This window comes from Argiope bruennichi, chromosome 9 (genome assembly GCF_947563725.1).
Source record: "Argiope bruennichi chromosome 9, qqArgBrue1.1, whole genome shotgun sequence".
NCBI classification, from domain to species: domain Eukaryota; kingdom Metazoa; phylum Arthropoda; class Arachnida; order Araneae; family Araneidae; genus Argiope; species Argiope bruennichi.
In genome coordinates, this window is record NC_079159.1 from 91,885,564 (window position 1) to 91,900,579 (window position 15,016).

The window sequence follows — 15,016 nt, forward strand, 5'->3', positions numbered from 1 at the left end:
GCAAGGAAACATGTGCTCTGCAGCCGAAATGCGCATGACTCTCAAATGCCGGCTTGGTTTGGCGATGAAAGATTGGCGATTTTGTTGAAAAGAAAATATTGTTTCAGTTTCAGTTTGCCCATTTCGGTTTAGTTGTACATTGTTGATTATTAGGAACAAATGAGTAAATTATTGAGAGGTAAATTTTATTTTTTGTAATATACTATTACGTAATTTTTTTCAATGCATTTGGTATACATAAAAAAAATGAATAATTTTTTTATTCATTTTTTTTCTAATGAATCTCAGTAAAGCATACACACCGCCTTTCCTTTTTTTTTATAGCAGAAAACTTTTAAACAAGCTTTATGTTTATTTTTTATTATTTTCTTCTGAAAGTTTAAATGTTTTGTAAGTAGCCAATTACTCTCATATTTCTTTTCATAGTACGCTAATGAAATTATAATTTTGAAATGCAACCCCCTCAATTCTACTGTAGTAATATAATATAGCGCTCAATAGATGCATTCCGTGCTACAATTTATTTTTTTTATTGTGTTACATATTAAATTATTTTATTTAAAAGCAATTATTTTAATTGTTGTTTATTTCTTTACAAGTGCTCAATAAGTACTCAAGAGTTTAAAAATTTTACTACATTATTGATTTTGATTTATTTACAAATAAATATGTAATGAATTCATTTATGTAAACTAGTATATGTTCTAAGTATTTTCTGATTATTTCTCTTAGTTATAATATTTAAAAGTGAAAAATATTTTAATCCTATAACATAATATTCCATATTTTCTTTATATTTCAAAAACAATAGCTAAAATGCCATTTCATCATTATTTTAATGCATGATAAATGTAAAACTGAATAGTTATTGTATCATCTGAATACTACCAATATTCTCTTCAGTGTTGGAAGGAGTAAAATTCAAAATTGAATATTTTTAGAATTACATCACTATTATTAATATGAAACCAATTTTTGGACTTTGTATCCTAATCTTACTTCTCTTATTACAATCCATATACTTATTGCAATTGTATTATCTTATTGCTTAGTTATCCGTATACTTATTGCAATGCCTATATTGTGTGCTTCCAACTTTTTTTATTTTAATGTGATTATGTCACTCTAAGAGTTACATACATGCATTGTATTTTAGAATAACTTTATTTTGATGGTAAATTTTTGTTGCATTTCCAAAATATGTTAATAAATCATATATATTATCTGAATATTCATTACTTCTCTGTGTAATTAATTAATTAGGTTCTATAACACAGGATTTAAATAAAAATTTTGGACTCTCGGGTGGCAAAAATATTATATTGCATGGCAGCTTTTAATAATTACAAGTTAATTATTAAAATTATTATTTAAAAAAATTTAGCCTGAGGGGTGAGTATTATATTTGTTATATATATCAGTAAATTATTTTCAATTGAAGTTATTTAAATTAATAGTAATAAAATATCTTTTTAAAATTTCAGGCCTTTTTTTTATCCACATGCTATTACTTTATTAATCATTAAAACATTAAATCTTATATTAAATTTCATTTTGTTGAATTAAAAATTATTATATTACAGTCATTATTATCATTGTTGCACAAAATGTTTTACAATATTAATCTATTTCCCCCATATTAAGTGGCTTTTTTTTCAGTGAAACACTTACAACTTAGAATTTTTTTAAAGCCTTTGTATATAATTTTAAAAATATTTAACATTATATACATAGATTTTTTTTACAAATAGATAATTTATTAAGACTTTTTTGCTGATTTATACTGATAAAATATATCTCAAAATGTAGATTTATATAGCTCCTATTTATATTTCAAGACAAAAAGAAAGAAAAGATTTTGAAAAAGAGTGATATTTTCCACTTTCTGAATTTATTTTGGGAAAAATAATAATTTTCCTAATTATATGAAAGAAATTGATTATAATTGTAAATATAAATTGTTTTCTTGTTATACTTTAAAATTAATATTGATTTGTTAGTTGTTCAAAACAATTTTATTTTAATATGTTAAAGTTATTATCAACTTAAAATTATGGTTCAAATAGCATACTGAAGGTGAGTTGTAATTTTTTTTTAATGTTTATTTTTAGCCTGTTTGTTTCTAGTAAAAAAAAAAAAAGGTGGATTGAAACTTAAAAGTTTAAGGATAATTTCAGCATACAAATTAGAAGTATTTTGTAAAAAAAAAAAAAATTAATAAGATAGATTGATTTTCTTGTTTAAAAATCTGTTAGATTGAAAACCCTCCCTAAGAACTGTTTGACAATGCCTAGTTTTGCTTGAAGTTAATCTTGTATTGTTTGAAATTTTAAACAGATAAAAAAAATGCAGTTTTCAATTTTAATGTCACAAAAATTGCACAGTAAAAACCTCATCTGAATAATCCTTCATTGATGGAAACGTTGAATTCAAAACTAGAAGAGGGCAGCATTCATTAAAAGGAAATAGATTAAAATTAATCTGGGAGAAGGTTTAGATAATAGAATTTGTCCAAAATACCCCCCCCCCCTTTCCTTCTCCTAATCTGAATGTTCTTAGCTGTTTAATGGTAAAATTAATTAGATATTTGAATAAGATCCAGGATAGAGTTGAATATGTCTGGTGCATTCTTTAATTGGCATCTGCTTATTCAATTTCTTCAATGGTCTGGTATCCATATGAATTCAATAAAAGGCCGCAGTAATCTTTTTATTCCAAATATTATGTAATAAGTGAATAATTAATGAAAATTGTAATTAAAGTTTCTTAATCCACTTAACATGGAAATGTAATTACAAAAAGATAAAGTGTACTTCCATGTTGCAAAGCTGTTAATAAAGTTGAGGCTTCACTTTTGAAAATGCTTTGTAGGCTAGAAATCTATTACTAATATTATTTTTTCATTCTACTTCATGCTATGTAAATATGTCTAGTAGATCATTTACTATTATTGACAACAATCTTTGATCTTTTCACAAAAATAATATTATCACATTTTTCTAATAACTCTATGATGTAAATTAATTATTTATTTCCATGACAGTTACATAATCATTTATCTTCAAGAAGTTTCACATATATTTTTGTGATAGTAAAATTTTGGTAAATAGCTTCCATTGGTAGTAGAGTTCTAGCTTCAGAATTGGATGGTTGTTAGTTCAAGTCCTTACACCACTAAATATCAGTTATGTATATGGGCCTGCTGCAAGTTAAATCTTTCAATGATCAAATGTTTCTTCACTAATGCATTACAAAAGTAAATAGAACAGATGTTGTAGTATATGTTCAAAATTATGAGGCTCATCCAAAAATTGCTTTGATGAATTTTAAAATATGATGTTACCCAATGAAACTAAATTTCAGGAAGAGAATTCATTTTCTGTGAGTTCATTTAATACTTTAATGATATAATTAATTTATCTAATTATGAAAAATACTCTCCTTGAAGATATGAGCTTTGATAATGAGATATCACTATTACAAAAAGGAAATTTCTGAAGATGAGTTTTCCTCTACTTATTTCCATTTTTTTTAAAAAAAACTTGAAAATTGCAGTATTTTTAGTACCTTTCTCAATATATGAACATTGGATACAATATTATATTACATAAAATATATCATCATAATATTTCTGAACCAAAGTATTTTTAGATACTTGCCCCAAAAATGAGAGAATAAAACCAAGTGACAGGCCAAGTGTTACTACCTTGTATTTCATTTACATTTTATGAGAAACATCCCTCATAAATATTAATAGTTAAAAAAAAATCAATGCATTAAAACTGAATATAATTTATTGAATAAAATCATTTGGTACTTTTTTTATTATAGTGGTTCTGAGATTCAATTAGCCATCAACCAAGATGGTGGTGAAATCTATTTATTTATCTATCAAGATATATGGTTTTGGCATAATCCTAAAATCTTCAAGTCTAGAGGCCAGTAATAAGAAAGTACCAATCGTTTTTACGAAGATTGAATAAATCATATTAAAATATGGAAAAAATTACTGTTGAAAAACATTTATTTATTGATAAAATTAATCAAAATATTACAAATTTCATATATATAAATCTTACATAAATATGTATTAAAATAAAAACCTTATATTATTTGTCTATATATATACATTGGACAGAAAAGAAAACACAGATTAAATACTAAATAATAAGTTATGCATTATTAAAAAATAAGATACATCTGCAACATTCAGAAATGACATCATTATATAGGATAAATTATTGAAGAAGTTATTAATTTTTTTAATATCTAAATCTTACTTTTTATTTCTCACTTTTTTAGTAAGACTTTATCCAATTAGATTATTAATGATACTAGAATAATGTATCTTAAAAATGAAATTAACTTAAACGTTTGGCAAAATTTGGATTTTTCTGAAATTATGTTAAAAAGGAATTAACATCTGAATTTTAATTATTTTTTTAACTTCAAAAAAGGTAGGTGAGTTATCATATAAATAGCTTTAACTTTGCTTAAAATTGCAAAAGAATGGAAAGTCTTACAAAATGTGTAAGATTAAAAATTGTTACATTTTTTAAGGACATATCAGGAAAAAAATTAGAACTAAAAAGGAAGCATATGCATAGAAACTTTCAGCAAAATAGGAAATCACATAATCTTCATAAACATTAAAATTACTTATTTAAGAACATCTCTATTTATGCAATATAAAAAAAGAGTAATAATAAAAACGTATATGATAATTTCATTAGAAAACAATCAGTGGTGTATAATACAAAAATTATATATTCAGATTACATGCAAATATGTTAAAATAATAAATAAAATTGTTTATGGTTGATATTTTGCTTCAATATTACATTGGCAGTCTTTTATATATAGATTTTCCTCAATTTAAATTTAGATTTAGTTCTAAATATGAAATGATAAAGGAAGTTATCATATAATAATATTTATAATCATATAGATATTTATAGCTGTCCTGTATCAATCTACAGCAGGTATACATATGAGCTGATCCTTGGCTTCATAAATACAAGCTAACACTGTGAGGCCAAGATTCTAACCCTGGATTGTAAAATTTGAGTGTAGCAGCAATAAGAACAGATGACAAAACCCTGTCACCAGAATTTTCCAGTCCTTTCTAATAAAATCGTCAAAAAAGGTCTTTTAAGCATCCTGAAAGGCAAAAATGATTCATTTTGCTCTCTAATATTAAGAAATGAAAATTTCATCACCTCTGCAATTTCCTTTTTAAATTTCTTAATGGTTGAAGCCATGTAGGTGGAAGAGAAAGAACTGATGAGAACGTTTAAATAACGTAACATTGCATCTATTGGAAAACTTTTTAAGTACGAAAATTGTTTATGAGAAAAGTGATAATTCACCTTATTTGAAAAATCTTGCTACTTTTAGTTGTAAAGAATTAATGGAGAAATGAAGATTTCAATTTTGCCACCATGTAAACTTCATTTGATTTGGATGAATCATCTAAGAACTTAGCTAAGGTTTTCTTCTCCTTATAACACATCCAACCACATGAAATACCATTTTGTTACTTTACCACTTAAATGATTCGCCTAAGCATCATATGAGAATTGAATTATTATATTTCTAAAAATAAATTTATTTACAGATGTTACAATTTTATACAAAAACTGCATAGAATCTATAAATACAACAGCATGTTCCAATGGAGACGTCATCCAATTAGCCAATAAATAAAACTAAATATTAAACTAGATGAAACAAACTGCAAAAATAAAAAGATTTTTTATTCAGAAATTAAATTAATAATTTCTTGTACAAATTTGTCAGAAATAAGCACTGTCAAAGAATTAGGTTATGGAATGATTTCAAAAATTATTTCAGAAATAAATAATCTCTATAAACACACATGCATAAACATGCACACACATACATATATGTATAAATTTGCTCTCCGATATAAATACTATATATATAAATCTGCTATCACATAAAAATAAGCTGCCATATATTCAAAAAGTAAATGCATTAATCATGTAGCTGAAAATAAAGTTTTGTAATAATAATTACTGTGGTTTACAGTAGTAAATAAATAATAGCTACACTTAATAGAAATTATTAATTTAACTTAATAGAAATTTATATAAAAAATAAAAATTTATAATCAATTCATGAAAATATTCTACCATGAATAATCATATACTGTTTAAATAAATCTCAGGGGGAAAAAAAGGTTGCACATATTTTACTTAATAACTTTTTTTTTTTAGTATGACAACAGTCAACTGCTTAATTTGTTAACATAATGTTCTGTTAAAATATGGATTATGTTGATATGTTGTAACTATGAGCCATGAATAGTATCCAACATCAGGGAGTATCCAAGAGTAATAAACTAGAAGTGCACATCATCTTCACTATAAAAGATGAACAGTGAGTAAGCTTCATTTTTTATCAATTCAGAATCTTCTTTACTAATATGAATTACGTCGATATATTGTAACTATGAGCCAAGAGTGGTTCCGAGATCTATTTAAAATCATCTTTGAGGAATACCCAAGAGTAATTGACTAGAAGTGCACATCATCTTTTGTATAAAAGATGAACAGTGAGTACGCTTCATTTTTTATCCAATTTTGGGATCTTCAATACAATGCCATCAATTTCTGGTCCAAGCTTCATGGCACATGCCAAACGTGATCTGTAAAAATATATATATTAAGAAATTTCTTCGTTATTCATCAATTTAACAAACTTTTCAAAGAGAAGAAATGCAGAGAGTGAACAAACTTTTCAAAGCGAACATACTTTTCAAAGACTCTGAGCGCAGAAAATTGTTATTATTATATATATTAATTTCAATTTAAATCCAGCTCTGAGAATAACTCATTTCTTATTGTGAATTCTAATTTCATTTCAAATCCAAGTTGTGCATTTTTTCTTTCCCAGGCTTTTGAGTTGACACATGTTTAAAATAAAAGGGGCTCAGCATAATTCAGAGAAAATTCCCTTCTAATGCTAAAAAGGTTTGGGATGTATTTCCACTCAAACTTTTTTCCCAGTTTCCTTCTTTTTTATTTGGAGAGTATTGTCCTCTAATCAAGAATTTCACAAAGAAACTTGCAGAAAAATTTAACTTAATCCTTAACAATCATGAAAAAGAAAAAGAAAATAAAGAAAGAAAGAAAGAAGTAATTTAAGAGAAATTGTATGCTTCCTTTACCAGAAAATTGCATTTCATATTTCATACATTTAAAAGGTTTATTAATTTGAATAACAAAAAATCTAATTTTTATTAATTATTAAATATCTAATGCTAAAGGTTTTCCTGCTCCAGAAAACATTTTTTTCACAATTGTTGACATATAAAAATTTTGGAAAAACAAGACATAAAAATTTGGTATTTTGATAATTATCATGCTTATGCTTGCATTAAAAAAAGTTTTTAAAATATCTTTTGCGACATTTAGAAGCTACAACTTGAAATATTGAAGATAAAATATGAAATGGAGCTCCAATCTCAGAACCTCAATAAATCTCAATATCCTGAATAAATCATACCTCTTTAAAATAAGATGTGCAAACAATAAACAATTTCCTATTCTATAAATGTTTTTTTTTTTTTCTTGTTAATAAGACTTGCGAAAGGTTACTGTAGTTCAGTTAAATTTAAGGAGCACTAACTTCGTAAATTTTGTAATAAATATTCTTAAAACAATACTTTTCGGAATAAAATATTCTCTATTCATGGAATATTTATTATTTTATTTTGAGATAGATTTTAGATACCTTTGATCTTTTTCTATTTTAAGACAAATTTAAACGCAAAGACATAAAAATAGTACTTCTAAATAGTTTTTGAATTATTACAATTAAAAAAAGAGTGTAAATCAACGCTTCACAAACAATACAGTTCTTAATAAATAAATATAAACAAGCAAGAGAAAAATAAAAGAATAATAATAAATAAAATCAAAAAAATTAAAATTCCCTTTAAAATGGAAAATTAAAAATATATATATATAAAGAAAATGATTCACTAATTCTTTGGTTAGAAAAGAATAACTGAAATCAAGAAAAAAAAATTATTAAAAGAAAACTGAAGAAATTGCAACTAGCTTCTGGTTATGTTTTTTACTTGAAAATTACTTTTCACTCATATTTAAGTTATTCTGTACAGCTGCATATCCAAATACAAGAATAATTAGTCAAAAATTTACATTCATGTAAATTGTTTGATTAGCAATTTACATGAAAGTAACATAATGAGATATAGAAACAAATACTCTAAATCTGAATCATAATCAATTGATGATACTGACTCAAGAAATGTCAATATCATATCAGCAAAACATTTAAGAATATACTACGCATCAAAATGGTTATATTTAAAAAATAAGACAAGATAATACCTCCTGGTTTAAAAAAAAAGTCAGAATCGGAGCAAGAAGAGGTTAGAGAAAGCAAAAATAGTAGAAAAGCACCACGAAGCAGTTCTTTTCGAATAGCAGCTAATTATAATTTAAATGCTGCAGCTAATTTGAAAACAACTAATTTCAAAATTCTTCAATAATCTTGAAAAGTCTAACAAGTTTGAAAAAAAGCATTAAACAAATGTAAGGAATAGTTTATATTTCTGTATCCCTCTTAAAATTTCTTTAAAATTGCCTTATGAAGAAAACTAATTAATCCAAGTAATACTTTACAGTTGTGATAAATTTTACAGGAATCAAAATTTATGACCAGTAAACATTTAGTTTCAAAATTCTGACCAACAAGAAATTTGAACTCCCTATAATTAATGACAACTCATTTAACATAAAAATAATTTCTAAAATTCATATTACAAATGAATAATGTAATATAATTTTTTAGATATCTAAATTAATGGAAAGATTTCTGTAATATTAAACAACTTTCTTTCCAATATAGTTTCACTTTATTGAATATGAATGTTATTTAAATCCCGAATGAATATATTAACTGATAAATAGATTAGTCACATATTTAGAACTATTTAATAGGATATAAAGATTTTATTCTGGCTTTTTTTACACAATTGATTTAAGTTGCCACTGCCTATGTGATTTCTACATTATTCTTATATTGACAACTAATAATTAAAAATGACTTGATTTTAAATTTCGTATTAAAACTAGTCGGATACATTAAATCAAGAAATTTGCAATGTCTGATAGTTAATACAATTTAAATAATCTCATCTTACGTAGGAGTGAGAAAATGGGCCTTATCTAATTCATCTGCCTCTAGTACTCCTGGCTCACCAAGTTTCTCAAAGTCATCGTTTGAAAGAATTACATGACAGCCTCCACAACTGATGCCTCCACTGCAACTTCCTGTCAAAGAGAAAATTGAATAGTTAACTACAGTCAGCCAATAATCCATAAACAAAATCTGCACAAATATAAAAGAATAAAATTTTAATGAATGCAACTAATATGTTTCCTAATAGAGATTATTAGTATTAAAGACTTTTTTTATGGTTTCAGAGAAAAATTGATAAAAATATTTTCATTCAGAAATTATTAAACAATTTGCTGCTTTAAGAAAGTTGTTACGTCTATGGAAATGCAAAAAGTGAGGAAAGAAAGTCTCAGATATTGTCAAAGGTCTGGAGGATCCCAAAGTGCATCCATCAGCAGCAACCAGTCAAGCTTTAAGATATCTGCGGTAATAGAAAGGCACTCGAAGATGTGTCTCGGTGTGAGCCGAGTTCCAGGGTGATTCTTGCAGTAAATATAGGCTCTTGTTCCATCAGGGAGGATTTTCATTCCCTTATAGTGATTTGATTTGTTCTTAATCTAACCAGTGTAGTTGTTACATTTCTACAGAAATCAGTCAGTGATTAAAGGCTTCCTAGAGGGTTGATTTATAAGTCTACATCTGGTCACAGTGTTCGCATCTGCAAGTATGATGGTGGAATTAGGTTGGACAAGATTTCGTACCTCTTTAGCCAAAGCATCCACACATTCATTACCTTCGATGTTTACATGTACGGATATCCACTGCAGCACACAAGATTTCCTCCTGTAATGTAGTTGATTGAGTAAGTCATTTATAGTAGAGGTGATGTTTGTATCTCCGTTTCCCTCTAAGAGCCTTTAGAGTCTGAGAAAACAACCAGTCCCTCAACAAAGTCCATAGCTTGAGAATTAGTCAGGTAAAAAGTTAGGGCTTCTTTGATTGCCAAAGTTTGCTGGTGGAGTTGGAGGCAATCAAACCTGTGTTAATTTTAAGATTACTTTTTCACCATGTGGAAGAATGAAGAGGATGACTGCTCCACTTCTGCTGAGGGATTTATCTGAAGAATCATCGGTGAAAGCAACTGCCAGGTTCTACTGGGTGAGCTTTTCTATGGTTTCTAGACATTTTTTTTGTTTGAGTATAATGGGGTCCTCTTTTTTAGAGCAGGGTTGAAGCAAGTTCAGATTAATATTAGTGTTCACCGATGGTGTTCTTGGAAAGAGAGGTAACCAGAAGGAAATTTAGAGATGAATGCTCCAGTTGGGTCAGTCTTCTGATATCTGCATCCAGCTGGAGAGTTGAGGATCTTTTAAGCCTGGTTGAACATTTCCGGTCATTGAAAAGTCTGGTAGAGATATGATCATTGCTATTGCAGCGAAGTCTATTGATGAATTTGATGATGGCAGTGTTGCGTCTACTCTCTGAAGGGGGTATGTAAGTAGGAGAAACAACCTTTTCAATTTGTTGGGTTTTTTATCTTGATGTTTAACCCGAAAGTGCCTCTATGACATCTATCAGTTGAAAAGATGCAATAATTAGTCTTTACTTGCATTGATGGGTAACCTTTGAGAAAGTAATACTATACAGTAATATGGAGTTATTCTGCAGTGGAATGAAGTGAATGCTTTTAAGATTATATGTAAAAGCAAAAACAATGTAATTTTTTTGACAAAAAAAGTTATGACCATTTTTTTTCTTAAAACAAAAAAATATCTGATATGAATTTGAAGAAAATGAGAAATCAAGGTGCTATATTAAAAACTATTCTGTGCTATTATATACTGAAAGTATGTGCTTTTTTTCCCATGCAATTTACTACATTTAATCATTTTATAATGAAGCAAATCAACTGATTAGACAAATCGATAAAAGTCTAGATGCATAAAGAAATAAACCCAAATTTAAAAGAATATCCTGTCACATATTAAATAACCAACATTTTCTTTTAGGGAAGACTGAACTTTCTTGGAGCGCTAAGACAATGTATATTTTGCTGGGTCCATTCTATCCAAATTTTCAAAATCAAATTTTTTCATCAATTTTAATTTAATAAGTAGTTTTAAGTGGCACATTTTGATAAATTGAAAGAGTAAAATGCTTAATTGCAAGTCACATTTTATGAATAGATTTCAGTATATTAATAAAATAATGCATTTTGAAATTCAAATGTAATTCTAAACAAAATAATAAAAAACAAAACTTTTTTAACATGATTCAAATAATATGTATTAATAGGATGAGACATTTTTTTCTTTTAATTATAAAGCCCTACATTTTTTTAGAATTATAAAATAATCTAATATAATACTGGCAAGTGGTAATTAATTAAGAATGTTACTATAATAATGTTCCAAAATTAATTTAAACAAGATTTGATTTTAATTTGAATAATTCAATTATTTGATCTTTATAATCAAATGAAAGCACAAAATTAAATAACTTTCAAAGTACAAAATCCCCTGACAATCGGTACAAGGTCCCCTGAAATCTGAGGCCCTAAGCAATTATCTGTTTAATAATCGAATCCTGGGTTACAGCAAAAGTCACCAAGCACAATTGCTGCCATGAAATATCTCTTTGTTCACAAAAATGTGCATAACTGCACAATTTATGATAACTTAAAGCTTATATTGGGCAAACAAATTTTAAGATTCATAGCACCCTATAGATGTAATCAGATTGGAGCAATTCTCAAGATATAGAAGGGAAAAAAAAATTATTATTCAAAGCCAGGAAGTAGGTGAAAACTCATACATTTTACAGCTTAAGATTGTTGCAGTTGGTGTATTTTACGTGCATTTTTAATCCCTTTTCAATCCCAGGGATACACATATCACAGGGATTACGTGTATCCCTGTAATCAATCTAGCAAAAAATGTCAGAGTTATTTTTATGAAAATATGGATTTTTTTTTAAATATTTATTTTCCTAAAAAATATAATTACCATATCCTGGAAATTCTGGATCATCTTCTTTCACTGTTGATCTAACAGTTTCTCCAGCTTTTCCACTCCTTTTTATCAGAGTTCCATCAGGCAGTTTAAATGTGACAGTTATGCTAGGAATAAAAAATATTTCCAATCAATAAAATTGGGTTTTTTTTTCTTTAGAGAATAACAAAAAACATAAAACACTATAGACTATTAATTAAAATATAGCTATATTCATTCTATGCTTTAAAAATTATACCATTGAAATATACTATGCGAATAATTACGCACTGAATTACTTTGCCTTCGGAAAAGTAATTCAATGCATAATTATTCACCTAATACAAAAATTTGTTTACTACTCTGAAAAATAAATATACATAATTGTTTCAAGTTGAATTTCTTTGAAAAATTAATTTATATCTTTTTACCATTCTGTAGGCATTTTTAACAATCAAAATTGAAAAATAAATAAATAAAATGTCAAAATGATATGCCATCTTGAATGGTGAGTGAGAGGTCCTTTCCGAGGGCAAAAGGTTAAAATATATAATCAAAGACTGCTCAAGTTTAAAACAATTATGTATATTAGTTTAAAATACATAGACATATATATACATATACTTAAAAGTACAAATACATTATAATATGGGTTTTTTTGCTGCAGCCCTAAGACTGTAATATGTCTTAAGGCTGCAGAAATTGCCCTAAGAAATTATTATTAATTTTATTATGTGGGACATCACTAAAATAAATCCTGCTAAAATCTATGAATTATTTCTAAATGCATTGGAATTATATTTAGGACTATTTTATTGAGTGCATGTCAAATACATATGATTACTGTTGAAGTGGTGGATGAGCAAACTGCAGGCAATTCTGTCAGAACTATGCTAACAAGAAATAAGCAAATTTTTATGTCCTCTAACAAAAAGAAAACTTTTGTTAATAGTTAAAAATAAATAAAAAAGCTTCACATACATGTAAACATATTTTTACATCCATATTAATACATATATTTCATGTTTTGAATATAATAAATTGAAATAATTTGAAAAGAGCCAGCATAGTATAATAAATGTTATTAACTATTGCATAGCTTACCCCCTCCCCACTGTCAGTTTGACTCATCACTAACTATAAAATTCAATTTAAAGAAAAATTTCAAGAATTCAAGTAATCAGAAAAGAAAAATGTACAAGGTAAATACATTCTGATTTTTCAGAATTAGTACATAAATTGTGAAAAAAGACAAGAAAAATAAACATGGTATACATTATTTTCTGAATTAAAAAAGAATTACAAAATAAAAATGTAGATACTTTTTGAAGATACTTCTAATAATATGGGTGTATCATATTATTACAATGACACTGAATATAAAGTGTAGTTTTCACAATTTTAGAAGTGATAATATTTTTAAATTGTAAATCTTCATAAATGGCTGAATATATAACTATTTCTTTTTTTTTTAATTTAATAACCAAGATCCTTAATTTAAGTAATCTGTAGATTGAATATCAATGAAAAATTAAGATTTATAATTAAATAACTACATTCTGTAGATTTCTTTCAATAGATTTTTATATATAAATACTTATTACAAAAACATAATGAAGTTTTTATTTGTGTGTGTATTTGTAAAATATATATATAAACTGTCACTTTTACTATAAAATAATGATATCTTTTGTTATTAAACTATTCCAGTTTTTTGAGGACAGGAGGATAAAATTAAACTTCAAGAAATGAATCATTAAAAATTATATTGAATATTGAAACATATTACAAAATTGTAAAGAAATGCAAGATTGATTAATAATTTTTTTAAAATAAAAATCACTTATCCAAGAACTCAAGGGTTTACTTTTGTGAATGAAGAATAAATTAAGTAATCAATGGTGAATGAAATTACATTACTTTTTTCTTAACAGACAGATCTCTGACAAGAATCAGCTAAATATTAGAATAACTTTTCAGTCTTAGTGGTGGCTTTTAGTGAGCAACTCTAATAATGAATGTTGACTCTAACATAATGTTTATTCATTATGTTTTCTATCAAAAGAATTGTCAGTTTGATTTAAGAAAAAAATCTACCTATATTGCAAACTAAAAAAATTAATATAAATTTATCATAAAAAGTATATCTTAAAATCAATTTGCAAATTGATCCCAATGTATTTGGTTTCAAAGCAAAACACTAATAACAGTAGTAACAGATTCAAAAGAAGAAAAGGGGGCGGAAGATGTGATAAAACAGTGAAATCAAGAAATCTTACCTTTCACTACAGTAATATCTTAAAAAATTAAATCTCAAATTAGTAGCGAGTGAAATTAATTTCGTTTGATTGCTTGCAATAAAAATAAATGATCTGTATGAATGATGTAAAACTTTGAAACCAGAAAGCGGCATATTTCAATTTCTGTATAAGCATGACGAAATCGCAAGAACAGTCATAAGCACATTGGAGAAAAGGATGCCAATTCAAAAATGCCGCAAAATGTTTATGTTTACATCCTCGAAAAAAAGTGGCGCGCAGAAAAGGAAAAATTCTCCTTCGCTGTAGTTTGGCGCATGTCATTCACCTTTCCTTAATTTGGCGCCGCATTTTTTTTTTTTTTTTTTTTTTTTTTTTTGTGGTTAGGCGATTATGCAAAATATTATGTAAGGAAAAAAACTGTTTATCTACGTATTGTGTCGCCATCTGTTGATAATATTTAAAACTTAAAGTTTATATTATGATGAAACTTGAAGACAGGTTAGGAGCAATATTTTTTTTAATCGTAAATATTAATGTGATGAAGGAAATTATGAATTCCGTTTCTAAAATCTGTACTTTGCAGAAAAAATA

At 26.5% G+C, this 15,016-nt stretch overlaps 1 protein-coding gene and 1 long non-coding RNA gene across 2 annotated transcripts; one reads left to right on the forward strand and one right to left on the reverse strand.

The window, feature by feature from the left end:
• The first annotated feature begins 107 nt into the window (after positions 1 to 107).
• Positions 108 to 9,423, forward strand: LOC129984473 (uncharacterized). The gene is made up of 3 exons (XR_008785490.1): positions 108 to 178; positions 6,240 to 6,402; positions 9,201 to 9,423. It is a non-coding gene; the product is annotated as an uncharacterized LOC129984473 (long non-coding RNA).
• On the reverse strand, positions 6,395 to 14,754 carry LOC129984472 (2Fe-2S ferredoxin-like). The gene is made up of 4 exons (XM_056094358.1): positions 14,444 to 14,754; positions 12,180 to 12,292; positions 9,197 to 9,326; positions 6,395 to 6,670 (listed from the first exon to the last, which is right to left on the reverse strand). The coding sequence occupies exons 1-4, from the start codon at positions 14,575 to 14,577 to the stop codon at positions 6,589 to 6,591; spliced, it is 459 nt and encodes a 152-aa protein (XP_055950333.1). The 5' UTR covers positions 14,578 to 14,754; the 3' UTR covers positions 6,395 to 6,588.
• Positions 14,755 to 15,016: the final 262 nt, after the last annotated feature.

Bases quoted from the DNA above. Each gene is read 5' to 3' on its own strand.
- LOC129984472 (XM_056094358.1), bottom strand. From the start codon at position 14,577: ATGCCGCTTTCTGGTTTCAAAGTTTTACATCATTCATACAGATCATTT. The intron at 12,293-14,443 runs GTAAGATTTCTT...TTTTATTCCTAG, and splicing joins AGATATTACTGTAGTGAAAG to CATAACTGTCACATTTAAAC. The intron at 9,327-12,179 runs GTAATTATATTT...TCTCTTTGACAG, and splicing joins TCCAGAATTTCCAGGATATG to GAAGTTGCAGTGGAGGCATC.